Here is a 21091-nt window from a genome sequence, read left to right as displayed (position 1 = left end):
TGCTAACAAACTTTTTGTTGCCAAAAATGGAAGAACTGAACTTGGTTGACATGTGGTTTCAACAAGATGGCGCTACATTCCACAAAGCTCGCGATTCTATGGCCATTTTGAGGGAAATTTTCGGAGAACAATTCATCTCAAGGAATGGACCGGTAAGTTGGCCACCAAGATCATGCGATTTGACGCCTTTAGACTATTTTTTGTGGAGCTACACAATGTCTACACAAATAAGCCAGCAACTATTCCAGCTTTGGAAGACAACATTTCCGAAGAAATTCGGGCTATTCCGGCCGAAATGCTCGAAAAAGTTACCCAAAATTGGACTTTCCGAATGGACCACCTAAGACGCAACCGCGGTCAACATTTAAATGAAATTATCTTCAAAAAGTAAATGTCATGGACCAATCTAACGTTTCAAATAAAGAATCGATGAGATTTTGCAAATATTATGCGTTTTTTTTTTAAAAAAAGATCGCAAGCTCTTAAAAAATCACCGTTTATAAAAACCGTTTATTGGATTTTTGTCGAAAAATATACCTGTAATGTATCTCGTTACAATTTATAATATTAAATTAATTCAAGTCTCTACCGGCATTTGTTCGTAAGATATTCAGGGTTAACCAAAATTTTCACCCTTTTTTAAACTGCAATGTTAAAACAAACAATTACCAACATGAAGTTTAAAACGATTGTTTTTAAAATTGAGCCTACGAGTATAGCTAGAATCGGTGTTTGGATTCGAAATCAACGCCAAAAATTAACTCCAAAACATATTTCTAAAAATTTTGAACACATAACAAGATTTTTAATTTTCATATAGAGTCAAATGAAGACCTTTAATTCATTCATAACTTATGAGAATTCCCGAAAAATAATTGAGATAACAAAATTATTTAAACTGTATCTGAAAGATTCAAATTTGTACTATACAAAATCATTATTAATTTCTTGTTAAGAACTTTGTTATGTTCAAACCTAGGCTTAAAAACACAGTTTTATGTTTTACTCATTTTTAAATAGTTACATTTCAAAACCTTACCTAATAGAGAAAAAGGTAGATTCTAAGGACAGATAAAAAGTCTTATGAAAAAGTATTGTTTGGTTAGTAAAAAAATAGCTTTATTTTGTTGACCAGTATAATCAATTAAAATTCAGTTTTGACCAACTATCCACTTTGAAAATTTATAAAAATAAACAATACCATAAAATGCAACGAAACCTTGGAAACCCTTCAGCAATGTTTTTAGGCTGCAGCTATACAATACTTCCAAACCTATAACACAGAAAAATACGGAAATATAGAACGAATCTTCTTTTGCACTAGTGCAATTGCTAAAGTACCAAAAGACCTTGACTTACGCAAGTCCACTGGTCCGTATAGTATCCTCCTTATTGTTCTGAAGAAGTATTCTTCAACGCAAGCAAAACCACTGTCTAATCTTTATCATCTTTCCTACTCTACAGGCCTTGGAATGATGGAAAAATCTTTGCATCGTTTTAGAGAAAAAAAAAATTATTGCACTTAATATTTCAACTAGTTTGGCACGAAGCTCTCTTATTAAAAATGTGAGCTTTTAGTTTTGATGAATCTTTTCTTGTTTGGATAAGAAACTACTTTTCGAACAAGTTGTGTTGGATGGTTTTATGTATGAAATTCATAAAATAAATGCTGGTGTTCCCCAGGGCTCTGTTTTGTTTTCGATTCTTTTTCTTATATCAATAAACTATCTCTTGTCTGCCAAGTCTTATCCATTGAACTATTTTGCTGACTACACTACCCTCAGCTTTTTATAATATATAATCTTGACAGCATTGTCAAATGGGGAATCAAAAACCCAAGTAGGTGAAGATTCCGATCCTGCTGAATTTTGAATTCATGGGTATTGCTTGGTTCCATTATTCTTTTCACACCATGGTCCTATCACTTATATTAGAAATGATGTTGCATATCAACTTTTACCACAATACGGTCATTTTACCATCTCTCTCTTTAATTTTATGTGGTTAAAGCTTTCCATGAATAAACACATCATTCACTATTGGCTTTTTTATAGCAGCCCAAAGCTGGACAGAGGAATTTGATTCTCTGTCTGACTCCATCTAAAGAATTGTCTCCCTGTATCCTCACACTAAAATCGTTATCACGGGCGATTTAAATGTTCACAATATTCTTTGTGGCTTCTCCATTCTTGCCAGACAACACCTGAAGGAATGTGTGCTGAGATTTTTGCTGAGTTTAACCATCTTACTCAGCTTGTCCATAAGCCTACTCCAATATCAGACTTTACGACAGAGCAGAAAATACACTTGACTCGTTTCTCACTTCTGATCCTGGTAAGTACACAATCAGACGCCCTTAGGCACATCTAAACATAGTGTCATATCTGCTAATATCTCGTGTCAAACAAATCCAGTTAAAGAAAGAGCTACACGGGACGGTCTCAATAATTTCTTCAGAATTTTTCCAGTGCAGATATGATTACTAGTATGATTCATCTGGGAATGAAAACTTTTATCCCCAATAGGGTTAAAAGTAATAAACTTAATACTAAATAATGGTTCGATTCGAGCTGCAAAAAGGTTATCAACTAGAAAGAGGTAAGCTTCCGGTGATTTAGAGCCAACCCAAATGAGGAAAACCGGAAAAGGTTTAAACAAGCCAGAAAGGCCTGCAACGTCCATATTCGAAGGACCAAATTTTTGCATGACCAAAAATTACGGCACAAAAAACTGCAATGTCCCAAGGCAGTAAGAATTTTTGATCATTTGTACAGAACATGAGGAATTCTTCCTCTTCCTCGGTTCATACGCTTGTTGTCAATGAAACTCCTTAAGTTAGCTCTATTTATAAAGCTAACTTCTTTGCCTTATCTTACCAGACAGTGTCACGGCTCCCCCAGTTCTTGAATGATACTATGGGACCAATCTATTTTCGTTCTCGTACTGTGGCGAGAGTTCTTAAAGAACTCAACATTCCTAAATCTGGATAGTACCCCCGCTATTATTCTGAAGAGGTGTTTTTCCTCGGTAGCAAAACCACTACGTAAGCTTTTTTATCTATCCTATTCTTCTGGGTTCGTTCCGAGTAGTTTGAAAACTGCATTTGTTCGGCCAACCTAAAAAAAAAGTGAATCTTCTTCTCCCGCAAATTATCGACCGATAGCACTGACGTCCCTTCTTTCTAAGGTAATGCAAACGCTGATTATTTATCAGCTTAAGAAATATCTTAAGGAACGGAAGCTTCTTAATGACCGGCAATACGGCTTTTGTAGCGATAGGTCCACTGCTGATCTCATGGTTCATCTCACCGAACAGTGGAACAAATCTTTACATCGTTTTGGAGAAAGTAAGATTATTCCAATTGATATTTCAAGGCATTTTATAAAGTCTGGCATCTTGCTTTTTCATCGAAAATGCGTGCTTTTGGTATTGACGAATCTCTTATTTGTTATATTTGAAATTGTCTTTCGAACCGTTCAATTCAAGTTGTTTTCTACGTAATCAATTCTGAAACCCACAAAATAAATGCTGGTGTGCCTCAGGGCTCCGTTTTGTCTCCGACTGTTTTCCTCATTTTTATAAATGATCTCCTGTCTTTTACTTCTAATCCTATACAGTGTTTCGCTCACGATTGCACTCTTCGATTTTCATATTCGTTCTCAGACTCACAACCATCTTCTTCGGATGTGGAACTGCAAAGGCGAAATATGATTAGCTCATTAAATTCTGAGTTACACAGCATTGTACTTTTGTACAATGGGGTATAAAAAACAGCGTGGAATTTAACGAAAACCCACTGCTATCTTGAATCGTTAAAGCAAGATATACCCTCCTTGCCACTATCTATGAGTGGCACTACCTTTAAATAAACTGAAAATTTAGACATTCTTGGAATGTGCATCAGCAACCACTTTTTGTATAGCGATCACGTACGCGATGTCGCCAAAAATGCCGCAAGATGTCTAGGTTTTTTGAGACGATGCAAGTTTAGTTAGTTTAGTTTAAGGGACAATGCTCTAGTCAGTGAAATAGAAAGTTACATTTTTCATCTTAAACAATGTAACCACAATACCCGCGCTTCTAGGGATGCCCATCATTTACCCTTGAGCCTCACTTTAGTCGTACTATGAAGTAGATAGATTCATTTTTAGCCGTACTACGCGAACTTGGAATGCCTTGCCAAGCTCTATCTTTCCCTATCATTGCAATGTTCAGGAATTCGAAATCAATGTACACCGATATCTCCTATCGAACCCTTTTCACTTTTTCTAATACTCACACTGTGTCTTTAGCATATTAAAGGTATACAAAACCCTTTTAGTGTTCGCTAATTATAACCAAAAAAAATCACTGTTCTGTCGAATTAGCCAGTTGCACCTCCTGTCCTCAAGCAACCTTGGATATTTACAATTCTGGGACACACTGTCAGGTATTTATATTCTTTTTTTACCGCACATCGAGAATGTGGAATGCTTCACCCAACTCTGTTTTCCCTATTTTGATATTCAAAACTTTAAAACCAATGTGCATTTATATCTCCTCTTTAATCTTCCCCTATTTTCCTAAAACTGGAACTGTCTTTAAACTTTAAAAATATTAAGGGTATTATCGGTCCCTCGTAACTTAAAAAAATATCTTAAATTTTAAAGTTAATTAACTGATTAATTTATCGAGTCCTAAGACAAATCCTTTTTGTTAAAAAAATGTATAAATGTTTCAGTATCAATTCGAAATTTATGAATTCCAGTATTTTACATTTGACGGTATTATTTTCAATTAAGAAAATATCAACTGGAACAGTTCTTTGCAATCTGAGATTATTGCAATAAGTATTTGTGTGCCTTTCAATTTTTTTTCCAATAACACAAATAAAGCATAATTTAAAAAAACACGTGTAATTATAGACGCACCCTTCATTACACACATTTTCAAAATTACCTTAGCTCATCTTTTTGAACTCTTAAATTATTTTGTCTGCATTTTTCTTAAATTTGTATGAAGATTCAAATTACTCAAATCATCTTTATTAATTTTGATTGTACCTTACTCGTGTACTGCGTAATCTAAAGGTAATAAGGACGGAATTTATTAAATATGAAGCTATTTACCCCCCGCTCTAAGGTTTCAATTTTGGAACAATAAACCCTCGTTTGGTCGTATATGATGTGAACAAGGAGCTTTATCTACGTATTATCCTCCCACTCTGTCCCAAGCTTAAAATTCTTTTGTAATTTAATGTTAACTTGGGAATAATACAATATGTTTTTTGTTTTTGTTTTTAGATTGTTAAACCGCCCGGATGGCAATGCTGTAATGGACACGTACTGTGCAATAGTTGTCGAGGTCGTACAGTCAAATGTCCCATTTGTCGAGTCACACTTGGACCACGAGGAAGATGCCTACTCTCCGATAAATTGTTCACACTGCTCGCCGAGAGTTTTCCCTGCGACGGAGGTAAGGATAACGACATATCACAATGTACACATACATATATACGAGAGTAGTAATGTACATTTACACATAAATACATACATTACATACGAATTACTACAGTATGGTATGGCAAATTTTTCTTAGTAAGGACTCTTTTGACTTTAAATGTTATCTATGTGTGTGTCTGTTCATATATGTATATAGTTAAGTTGGGAATGCTCCCATATAGTGTCCAGGAGCATTAAGTGCCTTTCTTTATGGGTGCGAACACAATGGCATTGCATGAGCTATATGTCATGTTCGCCGATAGTAAACACGTAGTTCGGACACCATAGTTTCTGCAGGATATGTTCTTCTGGTTTATTCGATGTGTGTTACAACACACCAGCCATCCAGAGCGCTTTAACCAGTGGCAATAAAAATGTCCTGTGGGATTTCAATCATTAATCTATCTCTCTTTTGGTAAAATAACATTAGGCATAGATACATACCAGAGTGCCGTTATAGTTCTATATGTCCTGTCCACATTATACACATGTTGTTGTATCTAGGAGATAACAAAACGAAGAATTCCTTGCTGTTAGGTACGTACGTAGGTATCTCTGTACATATACTCCTATAGGTAGTAATTTATATGAAGTCAAAAGAGGAACGAAAAAAGCTTTTAGGATCCTGCTATTTGACCAAAGGGGTTTTCCCAACCAGAACAAAAAAGATATTCACATTTAGAAAGGATATATTTTGGACTGAGTGAGTGAGTTGGACCTGGACAAGAAGTCGAGTCGACGACCATAACCAAAACTAGAACCAGTACAAGTACCAGGACGGACTGAACAAACATATATCAGTATAGAGAAGAAGGATTCGCTTAGGTATAGTCTCTAGTGTTCTATACTACATACGCCGCCACTGAGTATATAAGATAATGGGTGTGTTTCTATGGCAAATCGGATTTGCCTCTAACTCTTCAGCTTGTTAGAGAGACTTCAATTTCAACATCAAGAATCATATTTGTAGATGGACCGACGAAAAAATTTCCGCTAATATCCTTGTCCAAATGGGCTTGTGCACTCCACCTAATGGAGTGTGGCAAATGGAATCCTTTTTTTTCTGCTGTTCTTTATTTTGTCTACTATTTTAGTATTTTTGTTTTTTCTTTAGATAAATCAGACGAAAAACGAAAGGAAGAAGAAAAGAACAAATTACTATTTTAGTCGAACATAAAGCCGTCTGGATGAAATAAATAAAAATATCCAATGCATAGATAAGTCGTCCATCAACCACTTGAAGTGAAAGGAATGTTTTGAGATATTAATCTGTGAATAATAGATAATATGTAGAGGTAGAAAGTGATAAGCAACATTAAGGAAAATACACGCTGCTTGTCAAGGTCAACCATTTCTTCAGGCATAATATAAGGCAAATGAGAGACTGATTTATGTCTATTTTTATTTATAGAGGTGAACCACTTGAGCATGGACGAGTACCTTGCCAATGTAATTTTACAGTAGAATCATAGAATCTAGTTGTAATTATTTGAAAGTCTTATTTTTCAGTAAAGAATTGAGATTTGCTATAATTTTGTCAGAGAAGAACGTTAATAGGCACAATTTGAACAAAGAATCATAACAAAAATGTCGTTATGCAGTTTTAGTTTTCAGGCTTATACTGCTTCGGACTTTATTTGATTTGTTGTGAGAGTCCAAAAATTAAAAAAAAGAGGCTAGGATGCGACCCACACTGATAGCTTCCCATCCCGTGTGTCGATTTGTCGTGCTTAAAAGTTTGTAGATTTTTGTGTTGGGTCGTCAAAAGTTGTCAGTTGAATTATTGTTAAAAATTTTAAAATTACCAACAATTGAAAATCTAGTTTTGTTAAATAGATTTTTAGTCGCAAACAATTTTTCACAAATTTTGATAGCATTTCTTAAATTATTAGAAATTGGATGAATGAAATTAATTTGAGAGATATCAAGCCGAACATCAGTTTTTACCAAATTCGCTTTTGTTTTTTTTTGTAGATTTTATTTCTTTTTTATAAAAAAACATACGGTTGGAAGTTTATAAAAAAAGAACTACTGAATATCGAAAACAATATTTTATGTGAAATAAAAAAAAGTTTAAAGACAATATTTTGAATTTTTGAAAGGCTATACAAATTTTTACCTGTGGTTTGATGGTAAGTGCGATGGACTGTCATGCGAGAGGTCTTGGGTTCGACAACTAAATTTTTTTCGCGGGTACTGCCTCTTGCGAGGAATTGACGAATTCTCCATGAGTAATTCTTGTCATGAAAACTGCTTTCTCAAATTTTCCGTTTGGATTCGGCTTAAAACTGTAGGTCCTTCCATCCCTGACAACAGCACTCGCACAGAGGAATGGTTAAGAGTTGTCAGTCACTAGGCCCTAGTTCTTAAACGGAATGTTGAGCCACCCAATTTATTTATTTTTTTTTTGTATACAAATTTTTACCAAGTTTTAGTATTGTTTTTTTTAAGGTTCTTAGTTTTTTTTTTGATCTTTATAAAAATTTTACCAGACGTTAAAAACGTTATTCTTTGTTGCACAAAATTGTTTTGGAGATGAAATCATTTTTTATTCGTAAAATTTTCGAGGTCACAAGACATCGCGAACGTGCGGACGTAAAAACGTACGAGTACTTACACACGCGCGCACTGACATCTTTCTAAAAATCTTTTATTTCGAATCTAGGAACCTTGAAACGACGAGAAATGACAAATCGGACCGGTCTAATAAATAGAAGTTTTATCTTACACTAAGATCTAAGTCAGAGTTCTAACGCCTTTGAGCTTGATGAAGAAATAGGTTAGATCAATCAAGTCTTTAGGGACAAAACTTGGAAAAGAGATTAGCTGTTATATTGTTATAAGTTATTTCATCAGGACCTGACAATTAAGAAAAAAAAATATGCAAACCATTTGAAATATTTCGCAGCCTTAATTATCGTCTTGAAGTACAGTCAAAACATTTGCAGCGATCGATGTGTTGGACCCAATTTTCGGTGACTCGGTCAAACATTTTGACTGAAACGGCCCTATTTGTAGTGCAATGTTCAAAATAATTGTCAGTTTTCTTGTGATAACACGGTCATTAAACTTACTTATTAATAACTTCGGGTATAATCAATCGGTAGTGTGGATGAACTGGTGGTTTATTCAGCAAATGTCGATTTTTATCCGACAAATAACGCATATTTTTAGAGAACAATGAACTCCGTTACTGAAGATGATTTACCAACGACTTTCATCATCTTGTGGCATCTTCTCTAGAGTCCAATCGAAAACGAACGTCACTTCAAATGGTCCAACGGCTTAAATTCTTGAGTCAACTTATGACCTTGTATGGGTATGTTGATTTCTAAGCGATGCCCATTTCTTTAGAATGCAGTGAATTCACTTATTTGAATCGTTTGCTACGGACGTCTTAACGTCAGTGATATTTTCGACGCTTGGATTAAGCCTCCTCTTCAGTTTATCACATGGATTTCAACTTATGTTCAAAAACAGGTCTTATCAAGGTAAATTTAGAAGTTTTTTATCTAACCCTTTCACAGCCAAATCAAGAGTTCCCCAGGGTAGCCATTTAGGATCTCTACTATTTATCTTAGCTATCAATGGGTTACGTCATTTGTGAACCATACAGTAATATTTGTATCTATTTGAATGATATGAAAATCTTCAAAAGCATAAAATCTATAAAATTTTTGTTATTTGGTGCAAAAAGAATACATGTTGTTCAATCGTGTAACTTGCCGTATTGATTTGGCATAAACAACTGAATAATAAACAAAAAATTTGACAAATCTTTGGTTAAGAGACAATTAAATAACATGTTTCAAACAAGGACTTGACAATTCTAATTTTAATTTGAGAACACTCTTAACTCTTTTTTGTCATCATAGCTTAGTCCACGAACGTCTACAAATTACAAACAAATTTCGGCCGTAGTTCAAAGTCGGTACTCTAGATGGGGGCGGACCAAATTACTAAATGTTAAAAATTAAATGTTACATGAAGCGAACGTAACGTAGGGACCTGAAAATTCTTAAGACCAATGTTTGACAAATTCTTATTCATACAGTTGGACTTACTTACGATAAAGTTAATATGCTCCTTTAAATCGAGATTAGAATTAAAAAGAACGCCATGATCTTTAAAACTATAAATATTTTATAACAAAATATTTTATAACAAAACAAAAAAGAAGAACGTTTTTTAGAGAAAGTCATTTCCTGACATTTAATAATAAAATTTAATAACTCAAAATTCATGATCATAGACAATGCCGTTTGTTCGCTGACTGGGCTTCGAATCGTTTGGAAGAGACCACAATTTTGGCCTAAAAATCATCTTTAGTGACGAAGCGCATTTTCAGATGAATGGCTGTGATAACAAGCAAAATTGATATATATAGGACGACACCAACAAACGCTAGGATTTTGTGAGGATTTTGGGCCGGCAGCGTAATTGATCTATACTTTTTTGAAAACGACGTTAGTTAGGTGGTCACCGTCAACAGCGAGCGCCTCATAACGATGATAACTAATTTTGTATTGCCCAAATTAAACCATATGGACCTAGATAACATATGGTTCCAGCAGGACGGCGCAGCGCTACGTGCTACACTGCAAACGCTACGACATATACACACAACATCTACCCAGCCCTATTGAAAAACCTTACATCTCTATAAAAAAAAATCACACAGGGTAAGGTCACATGACCTGGGAGGTCAGTTCTGGTTACCCTGGTTTGATTTCAGTTTATCAGAAAATCTATCAAGCAACAACCTCATCGGCTCATCAGAGTGTGTGAGCCCCATTTCGTTGAAACCTCATTTGGTTGAGATTAATTCCTTTCGTTTTGAGTTCTTCCAATGCAGTCATATCCCAATATCGTTTACCATTCCTAATAACGTCTACTACCAGAATCCTCACCCAATTGCACATCATTCGGGGTACATTTGCATTTCTTGGATATACAGGAACCTGCAAAAAAACCTCCCCTATTTTAAGACGTTTATATTTAAAGCTATTTATAGATAAAATGGTATTCCGGGTATAGATAGATTGAGGTGGTTCTGCGATTACTACTCAGCGAGCATTTCGCATTCGATTTCAACTTGAACGACATGATCCTGTTCTGGATAGAAAAATAGTTCAAGCTTGGTTATCAAACTTTAGAGCAACGGGTTCTGCGCTAAAGAGAAAATCGACCAGCTGACCTTTAACCTCAACTGAAAACCCTCAAAAAATGCATCAACGACCACTTCACAGCCCTTATGTAAAAGTTTGGTGTGCTTTTGCTGAATTTGGTTTGTAAGATCCGTATTTTTTTGAAGAAAATGGGCAGAAAGTTATAGTTAATGCGGATCGCTACTGGCACACGATTGAGACCTTCCTTCAAACCAGACTTAAATCAGTTTACTAGGAACCCAAAGAAGTCTGCTTCCAACAAGATGGAGCTACAGAACACACTTCACTTACCATTTTGAGAGAGATGTTTCCAGGGCATCTTCTTTCTTTACGAGGAGGCATTACCTGGTCAACAAGGTTCTCCTATTTATCACCATGTGATTTTTTTTCTTTGGGGACATTTAAAGGCCCAAGTCTACACTTATCGCCCAACATCTTTGGAAGCACTTAAGGAGGCAATCACTCATGAAGTGGCAGCCATTACACCACAAATAACTCGATGAGCAATGGAAAACTTCCGGGAAAGGCTTCGTAAATGTATTAATAATAGAGGACAATATCTAACGGATATAATGTTTAAAACTAAGTAATTATTTTATTTAGTGTAAAATGGCATAGTATTTAATTTAAAAAATTCAATACAATATTTCTGTTAAATTGTTTATTTATTTGTCATTGCCTTTTAAAATATGGGAGATCTTTTTGCCGGACCCTGTACCTTCGATTTTCTGTCCACCAAATTTCTCAAAATACCCTGAGAAGTAGAAATGAGCATAACCACTGAATATTATCCTGCTGGAGAAATCTGCATAGGTTTCTTGTGTCAACTGAACGTTATAAGGATGCATATTAAACTGTTTTTTAAAATGCGATATACCCTGTTTTTGTAAACGACGTCGAATAGTGTCTTGTACTATAGTTAAGTTTGCTTGAGATCAAATGTTCCTCTTATGAGTGTGGCTTTCATCTCATCATCAGTTTTATCGAATTCTTCTCACAAACGATTAACTATCACTATCAAAGGTGCATTACCTTGTCCGAAAATAGTGCGAAGCATTCGCAACGTTTAAGCAATGCTGTCCCACAGACATTCTCTCATTCAGTTGTCTTGCGATAGTTAAAGTAGAGCTATTATGTACGTTTTCGATACTCATTTAAAATGTCAACTTAACAATTTTTACTGAAGCGATTTTCAAGGGCACGAATTCAGAATAAAATCGCCTCAGCACGACTAAGCAACAACATCTCTGACCTTGAATCATAGCGCAGCTAATATTATTATGAACAACGATCAAAACAAATAAAAACATGCACTTTATAAAGAGAGCCTACCAGTGCTCCCACTTGTTATTTATATTTACACTTTTATTTTTTTCTTTAATTGCATATTTACTACATATTTTCATTATTGTATTATATAATTACTTATTTTTTATCTATTGTGTAAACTTTTCTTCTTTTCTTCGTATTCATGTTTTCCATTTATTTATTGTTTATTTCCGGGAATTTCCCTACTTCGGTTGTTATTTGCTGCTACTGTTCTCTTGTTTGGTGCTTTCTGTTTACTCTAAATGTTATTTTAAAATTTAATGTCACAGTTTTATGATGCTGTATATGGCAATGCTGAGTTCAAATCCGCACAACTAGTGTTGAATTATTTATCTAAAGCGAGGTCTGGTTTTAAAGTATGCCACTTTAATGCTAGAAGTTTGAATGATCAAAAATTTGACTACATAAAAACTGTTTTCGATGGTACAAAAGTAGATGTTATTTGTGTGAGTGAGACCTGGTTTGATCCTGAAATTCCTGACCACATTCGTAATTTAAGTAACTACACCCTAATACGGAATGATAGGGTCACTTCTACAACGGGCGGTGGTGTTGCAATTTATTGTAGATCGAGTCTAAAATGTAAAATATTATCCAGGTCAGATAATAATGGCATAGAATTCATTATAGTAGAAATCTCTGATTCGAATACAAAATGTTTGCTAGCATGTGTCTACAACCCTAAAAGGACCTGTTCATTCACTCCTTTCTTCACAGCACTAGAATCTTTCATTATATCATATGAACACATAATTGTCTGTGGTGACTTCAATGTTGATCTACTTAAAAGGGACTCTACTTCATTTCAACTTCTTGACGCTATTGCTGGTTCAGGTCTTAATGTTATCAATAAATACCCAACCAGATACGCTCCAAATTGTTCCCCAAGCCTACTTGACCTCATTATTGTATCTGAACCAACAAACATTATTCTAAATGATCAATTATGTTTTGATGGAATATCAGACCACGACTTAGTTTTTTGTACTTATGGTATTGATTTCTCTCATTCCCAAGTTCCTTCCACATTTACTTTTAGAAATTTTAAAGCCCTCGATGTAGAAGCTTTTTATATTGATGCCAGCAGCGTGGCCTGGAGTGATTGTTACAATTTAGTGCATGTAGATAACAAACTAAACTTCATTTACAACCATGTGAAGAGATTGTTCGAAACGCATGTTCCTCTAAAAACGGTAAGAATTCAAAACGAGAAATGTCCATGGTACAACTTTGAAGTAAAGAATGCGATTAAAAGTCGCAGAAAATACTACCTCAAGTGGCGGCTTTCTCCAAATCCTACAACTTGGCGACAATACTGCTACTTTCGTAATCAGTCAACTCTCATTACCCGTTGCGCCAAACGTAACTTTTTCGCCTCGAAACTCAATACAAATCTTTCTTCTAAACAGCTCTGGAAAAATCTTCGTGACATTGGTATTGGTAAAAAGCCAATTTCTAAGTGTGAACTTGATCCTAATGACATCAACAATCAGTTTACTCAAACAAATCAATTAGCTACTAGCTTTGAGCCCAAGGCTGGCTTACTTTATGATGGAGTTAACGATTTTTGCTTTGAGACGGTAACTGAAGACGAAATTATACGAACTTTTAAATCCTTGAGGTCCGAAGCTATAGGCGAAGATGGTATTCCGCTAAGATTTTTGAAACTTGTCCTACCCTGCTTGATTAACGCTCTCACTCATGTTTTTAATCACTGTATTGTCACTTCTACGTTTCCTATTGCGTGGAAAGCAGCCAGGATAACTCCTGTTCCGAAAAAGCCCACACCTTCCGAACTCGCCGACTACCGGCCAGTAAGCATTTTACCTTGCATGTCCAAAGTTCTCGAAAAAATCCTTACTAAACAAATTATTGACCATTTTACGTCCAAAAGATTGCTGTCTCCATACCAATCTGGATTTAGAGCTAACCATTCCTGCTCTACAGCAATGGTAAAGATCTAAGAGGATATTAGACTTGAATACGATAAAGACAATATCTCAGTACTCTGCCTATTGGACTTCTCGAAGGCTTTTGACAAAGTTGGTCATCGAGTTCTTTGTCAAAAACTTGAGCACTACTTTGGTTTTTCGAATTCAGCTGTTCGTCTCATTGGTAGTTATTTGTGTAACAGAACTCAGCGTGTATGTGTTGGAAACAATTTTTCAGCACATACGTACTTGAAGATGGGCGTGCCACAAGGCTCTATTCTGGGGCCAATTTTGTTTTGTGCCTTTATCAACGATTTGCCTTCGGTTTGTGAGCACGTCTCTTTTCATCTATATGCAGATGATATACAAATTTATCTCTCACGTAGAATCGGTTTAATAGAGGATCTTATCTTTCGCGTTAATGAAGATCTTGAGAGAATTTCTAACTGGGCTAAGGAAAATGGTCTAGTGCTTAATCCCAATAAAAGTCAAGCCCTACTAATTTCTAAGAAGACATACAACCATAGAGATCTACCTTCGATTACTTTTAATAGTGCCCATGTTAGTTTTGTAGATTCTGTGACTAGTCTTGGATTCAAAATCTCTAGGGATCTCTCTTGCAGAGACCATATAAATTATGTCATTGCACGTATTTACGGAACTTTAAGAAAACTATGGGTATCTAATTCTTTTACTCCTCAAGAAACAAAACTTCGTCTTATGAGAACTCTTCTCGTACCAATCATTTCCTTTTCTGAAGTCGTGTATCCGAAACTGGATTCTTTATCTGAATACAAACTACGTGTGGCGCTTAATGACATGACTCGCTACGTTTATGGTATTCGCAGATATGACCATATCTCTGCTTTCAGCAAAAAAATTCTTAAGTGCACTATGGTCGAATACGTAAATTTCCGTATTTGTATCTTTCTCCACAGAATTATTCGCACAAGAACACCTGAGTACCTTTATGAAAAAATTGAGTTCTGTACATCGTCAAGAACAAATAATCTAGTTATTCCAACTTTTAGATATCTAAATTCCTCACGGTTGTTCTTCGTTCACAGCATTCGCCTTTTTAACTCTTTGCCGGTTAGCATTAAGAGGATAACGGATGCAGTAAGTTTCAAGACCGAGGTTTTTAAACATTTTTCGAACAACTAGGATGTTAAGGGGGAAATAGGAAAGAAGAAGAGAGGAAAAGTCTTATATGTATTATTAATAAAAAAAAAATAAAAAAAAAAATAAAAAACAAAAAAAAATATTTTTAGCAGCCTAAGTATTATCTTATTGTATATAGAATCAAACAGCACTTTAATTGTTCAACCAAAGTACAAATACTATAAAAGACATTGTCTTAGTGTATTGTTTAGAATAAAGAAATTGAATTGAATTGAATTGAAAATGTTTGTATGTTGGTTCAAATAAGAGAAATTCAAAAAGTTAGAAGTTCAAAATTTCAAAAAAATTAATTAAATTTGAACAATCTAAATATTGAAGAAAATACAAGAAATATATAATGTCGCATTAAAATATAATGCAAGTATAAAAATTTGTCTATTTATCTAAAACTTGATTTCTCTGTTTAAAATCTCCTTTGTCACAACTTTCGGGATAAAAACACGGTTAAGTCACCGATATTTCTTCAAATTGATAGTTGCCCTTAAAAGAATTAACTAAAGTTATTGACAGTTTTGAACCTTAAAACTTCACTGCAACCGAGGTGATTCACAATTGGTTCATATTCTTGAATTACTTCAAGAAGCAAGAAATGCATTTTGACCTAGATTGATCCATAAAAACAGGATAGTTGATATCACTGATGTATAAAATATTGTCCTAGAATTGTGCATAAAAACTTTAATGCAAAATCTAGAAAACACAAAATCCAAAACCCAAACTGCTTAAAATGCCGGAAACCCAAGATTCCGAAAGATTCTTTGAACACATATTTAGAAACTGCGATTTTTACGCTGAATTATTTCCTTTCTTTTCCGAAATCGAATGGCCGGACCTTGGAATTCTTGGTTTACGGTTTTCGGGACTTTTATATTCAATCTCATTTCCTAGCTTCTGGTAAGTAAGTTTAAAAAAAAGCCATTAAATTGTGTATCTTATTTAAATGCTGTTCCAGTACAAGAAGTTAACGAACAATTCTTTCGCAATTCTTAAACAAATCAGTAATATTTTACCCAAATTCACAATTGTACAATTTATTATCCTGCTTCTCATTTAAACTATAAAATTAAGTTTAGTTGTTTCATTACAAAAAAAATATGTTCAAAATCATCATTTATTTTATGTACCACAAAAATTTTCAACATTATTAGAAATAAAACATATTTTAAATTTCCTGTTCGAAGCCTACAAAGTATTAATCAAAGTTAGGCAATAAAAAAGTTTGCTTTCCATTTCAAAAAATAAACTAAAAACATTTAATTCTAAGTGATACATTTTTCTTTTTATTTATTTTCTCTATTGTTTTAGTTAAAAACAACAATTCATCGTCGAAAAACTACTCAAATGACTGCCATGAGACTCCACTCATCAAAACCATGATTGACAATTCACCACGAACGTCATCGTCTTGTTCATCGTCCTCATCATCATCACCAACTTTAGAAAAAGTCTATCAACGCAAGCAGTTAACGGAGAAAGCAATTTTAAATTATCTCAGAAAACCCAATAACAACAACAACAGCAACAATAACAACAAAAACAACAATAAACTTTCTGTTGGTAGTAAATCAAGAACTCCTGAGGACGAAGACGACGACGACAACAACAACGAAAACAAGGAACTAGAATCCGATGATGATGGCGAGGACGAAGTTGAAGACGAGGACGTCAACAATGTCGTCCTTAAACTTAATCAAAAGTCAAAGAAGAAAAACGATTTTGTCGACGACAAGCAATATAATTCTTCCTGCAGTTCGCCGTTGACGACGACGCCTCCACCGCTGGCCCACCAGCATCTTTACCACGACCATCAACAACATCAAAACCTCCCTCAGTCCCATCACTGCTGTGCACTCCTCGGACAACAGGAGTTAACTTTTCATTGTCCAACTGGGAAATCATTGTGCTCCTCCGATCGGCCACCCGACCCCGAATCTGACCCTGATTCTAAAGTCAAGACGTTAGATTGCATCTGGACACACGATATCAGCCGTACTTCTTCTCGTTCTCAACTTCGTTCTCATCCTCGTCTTTGTCGAAGAAAACTAAAAGGCGACCCCGAAGACGACGGTGAGGAGGGAAAGTTTGAAACTTCTGGCAAATTTATCACGAAATGGGACATCCTGTCCCATTTGACTCAGGTCCATCAAATTTCTGTTGCACAGCACTATACAGACTTTGGTCAAGCGGTCAGGTTGCAGTTGTTGCAGAATTTAAAGTCCATTCCATGCATTACAATTCAATCAGAACGCAACTGGACTCGGGATAAGCAGAACTTAATGCAAGCTTTTATGTCATCAGGGATTGGTAGAGAAAAAGTCCAAGGACATGAATATAAAACGACAATTCATCCCAAGAATGTCCTCAACCAAACAACTACCGAACTCTTCTTCGTCGCTTGTATTCCTCTTGACGAAGAAGACCAAAACGAGGACGGGTATCGGGAGGTGTACGATGAATCAAGAACGTTTTCTGATGGCAACTTGAAAGAGGAGGAAGCATTCCATCGGAATTCCATGAATGACGTGGTGCATGCAGATCCCAGAAATGATATACCACCAAGCTACGATGTTGTTGGTAATACGAGTACCACAGGACCTCCACCGTCACCATCGTCATCGTCGTCGTCGTCAGTTGTTGTTGCCTCACCCCAGGGAGCATACACCGGGGTCATTAAAACAGAAACGAATTCAAAATCAACCCGGAAAGGCACCCATAGTCAAACCACCGGCTATTTGATTCTGGACCCCGATCGCAATCCCAATTCGGAGAAGTCCAAAACCTCCTCACCATCACGATATGTCAAGCACTGCCCAACCAATTCCCATGCTCGCACCGGTTACAGGAACACTAGCCTAGGGGTCGATACATGTACTTGGTCTTCCTTCCAATCTTCGTCGCTCTCCTCTTCTCCATCGTCATCATCTTCATCATCATCGTCACCATCATCGTCGTCGTCGTCCTTAGCATCCTATTCGATGTCCAGTTCGACGAGCTCTCATTGTTGTTGTTCGTCTCCTTCCGACACCCTAGTGAACCGACAACATGCAATTTTCATTTGGTATTTCGGCAGCGATTGCGACGTGAAAAACTTCCAAACTGTGATCGAATGCAAACGTACAGGACTCAAATGGACAGGTTGTGTCCACCCACTGACGAAAAGTTGGTCGTCCTTGCAACGGCAACAGCAGCAGGCAAAGCAAGAGCACCGGCACATGGAACAGCAATTTCTTGTACTGAATTCGATGCCAGATGGCGGCGACAATTTTTTCGATATTCTCATCCAAACTAAATAGCATCCTTCTCCCCCTGCTCCCCAAAATTCTTGTCTACGAGATGGTATCGAGTCGGGATTGCACCTTTGGAAGCATAGTCCGATAGTTTCATAAGAGCAACGTGTGTGAGGGGAAGTTCAACAGTTATTATTAGTTAAATAGTATTTAAATTTAAATAAAATGCATATATAAACGGTTAATAAGCTTTAATTAAAGACAAATTAATAAATTCCTGAGTAAAAATTATTTGTTAACAATATTTTAGTATTTTTCCAATGTTATGTAATTGAAATTTGTATTAACTTAAAACTTTTAATGACTTATAAGAAAATTGTGATTTAAAAAAATATATTTATATAAATTTTTAATAAATAATGTATACTTTAGCAATTAAAAATATTGTAATCTGTTTCAGACTTAAAAGTGTGAAAAGACCACAACTAAACATCTTAAAAGAATGGAAACTCAAACGAACAATTTTAAAGTAAGTATGTTGCAGAATAATTCCATAAATGGTAATTTAAAAAAGCTTTCATAAATTTTGTGCAAATGGTTTTAAAGATATTTAAAAATAAAGAACTTTTACATGCAATACTAGACCCAATACCGCCTTTCGAGGTTGTTTTTTGGTCCATTTTTGTAGGAATTTCCTTTAATTCAAAACTTCTCTGCTTTAAACTTTGTTGCCAAAAAAACTGCTTTTAACCAAGGCCCTATTCATCAACTTTTGACCAATGGACGATCCAGGGGCGGGGGTGATATAAGCAATAAATCTTACATAGGTTAATGTTGTAATGTTGAAAACTGTCCTAAGTAAAGATTTTTTCTAAAGCTTTTTAGGAACTTAACGATATTCAATAAAAAGCTGTTTCTGTCAAAAATAACTAAAAATGCTTCAATTTTATTAACTTCCCATAGGAAGTTATTGTAATGGGTCCGATTTGTCAAATTGAAAATTTTGACATTTCTCGACGTTTCGAGGTCCCTAGAGTCGAAATAAAAGATTTTTAGAAAGATGTCTGTGCGTGCGTGTGTACGTACGTTTGTACGTCCGTACGTTCGCGACGTTTTTTTCGTCGTCCATAGCTCAAGAACCAGAAGAGATATCGACTTCAAATAAATTTTGTTACACAGATAATAAGACAGAGAGATGCAGAAAGGGCTCTCAAGAAAATTGCGTGGTTGGTATTTTTACCATAGTAGTTTGAAAAAAAGGTGAAAATTTTGGTTAACCCTAAATATCTTACGATCCAAAAACGCTAGGGACTTGAATTAAATTTTATATAATATATTGTATACCAAACAGCTACATTTTTTGAAAAAATCAATATAACGGTTTTTTTATAAATCAATAAAACTGAAAAAAAAAATTTGTCACCTTCAAAATTTTACGACTGAAATATGATTTCATCTCCAAAACAATTTTGTGCAACGAAGAATAATGTTTTTGACATCTTATCAAATTTTGAGAAAAATCTAATCGACAGTTTTTTTTTATAAAAAATAAAAATCGAAAAAAAACATTACTCAAAGTTGGTAAAAATTGAATATAGATTCAAATATATTTTCAAAAACTTGAAATTTGGGCTTTAAACTTATTTTATCTTATAAGAAATATTGTTTTCAACATTCTGAAAAACGTTAAGAAAAATCGAATTGACAGTTTTCTTACAAAAAATAAAAACCTAACAAAAAATTAATAAAAGTTGGTAAAAATTGATTTTCGACTCAAATATCATTTTAAAACTTTGAGATATTGGCTTCAATTTACTTTTATCATTCAAAAAATATTGTTTTCAACATTCAGTAAAATTTTGAAAAATGTCGAATTGACAGTTTTTGTACAAAAAATTAAAAACCGAAAAAAAATTAACAAAAGTTGGTAAAAAATGATTTTCGACTCAAATATGTTTTCAAAAATTAAAAATGTTGGCTTCAAACTTATTTTATTTCACAGAAAATATTGTTTTCGATATTCAGTAATTTTTATATAAAAATCCAACGGTCCGTTTTTTCATAAAAAATTAAATCTACAAAAAATAGTACGCAAATTTGGTAAAAATTGATACGATTACATATAGACAAACTTTTAAAGAAGACAAATCGACGGTCGGGATGGGAAGTTATCAGTGTGGGTCGCATCCCAGTCTCTTTTTTCATAGGATTTTGTCTAGGTTAGGTTAGGTTAAAGTGGTTGCGAATTCATAATCCACACACTTAGGCCAAAAGAAAAGGACCATTGTGATACCACATGAATGTAGAGAGTTACTTCCCACTAGTCGAACCTTTTGAGCTTTTTATAAAGCGAAGGAGATATTTGATATCCTTTTTAGCTAGTTCACTGGGATTATCAAAAGAGTAGCCCTACAGATGAAGTTTGCGTCTTAGTGAAATAGCAGGGCAAGTGCAGAGAAGTGTGAGAGATTGTTTCCTCTTCTTCTTCGTCCATACAGCTACTGCAAAAGTCATTTGAGGCTACACCAAGTCGTATTGCGTGTCTGCCTATAAGACAGTGTCCCGTAAGGACACCTATTAGGGAGCTTATATAAGATCTGCGCCTTAGGTCCAGTGAAGGCCATATGAGGTTTGTGGCTGCGCAATCCGCATATTGGTAAATTTTGCCACCTAGAGTTTGCTATCACAAAAGCTGTTTCTTTTAGCAGAAGTTAACATGAAGCCATCGGTATACCTATCTACAATTTCCTGTGATGTCTCTGTGGCACCCAACA

At 35.0% G+C, this 21091-nt stretch overlaps 1 protein-coding gene across 1 annotated transcript in view; it reads left to right on the top strand.

Annotated features, from left to right (window-relative positions):
• The window catches only part of LOC129953657 (uncharacterized), a 65558-nt gene extending 47009 nt beyond the window's left edge, over positions 1-18549 (top strand). The window contains exons 4-5 of the mRNA XM_056066978.1: positions 5283-5454; positions 16396-18549. Coding sequence (XP_055922953.1) covers positions 5283-5454; positions 16396-18383 — 2160 coding nt within the window. The 3' untranslated portion in view covers positions 18384-18549. The remainder of the gene's footprint in view (positions 1-5282; positions 5455-16395) is intronic.
• Positions 18550-21091: the final 2542 nt, after the last annotated feature.

The sequence above is a fragment of the Eupeodes corollae genome, chromosome 1, assembly GCF_945859685.1.
Source record: "Eupeodes corollae chromosome 1, idEupCoro1.1, whole genome shotgun sequence".
In the NCBI taxonomy this organism is placed as follows: domain Eukaryota; kingdom Metazoa; phylum Arthropoda; class Insecta; order Diptera; family Syrphidae; genus Eupeodes; species Eupeodes corollae.
This window is presented reverse-complemented; position numbering and strand designations above follow the sequence as displayed.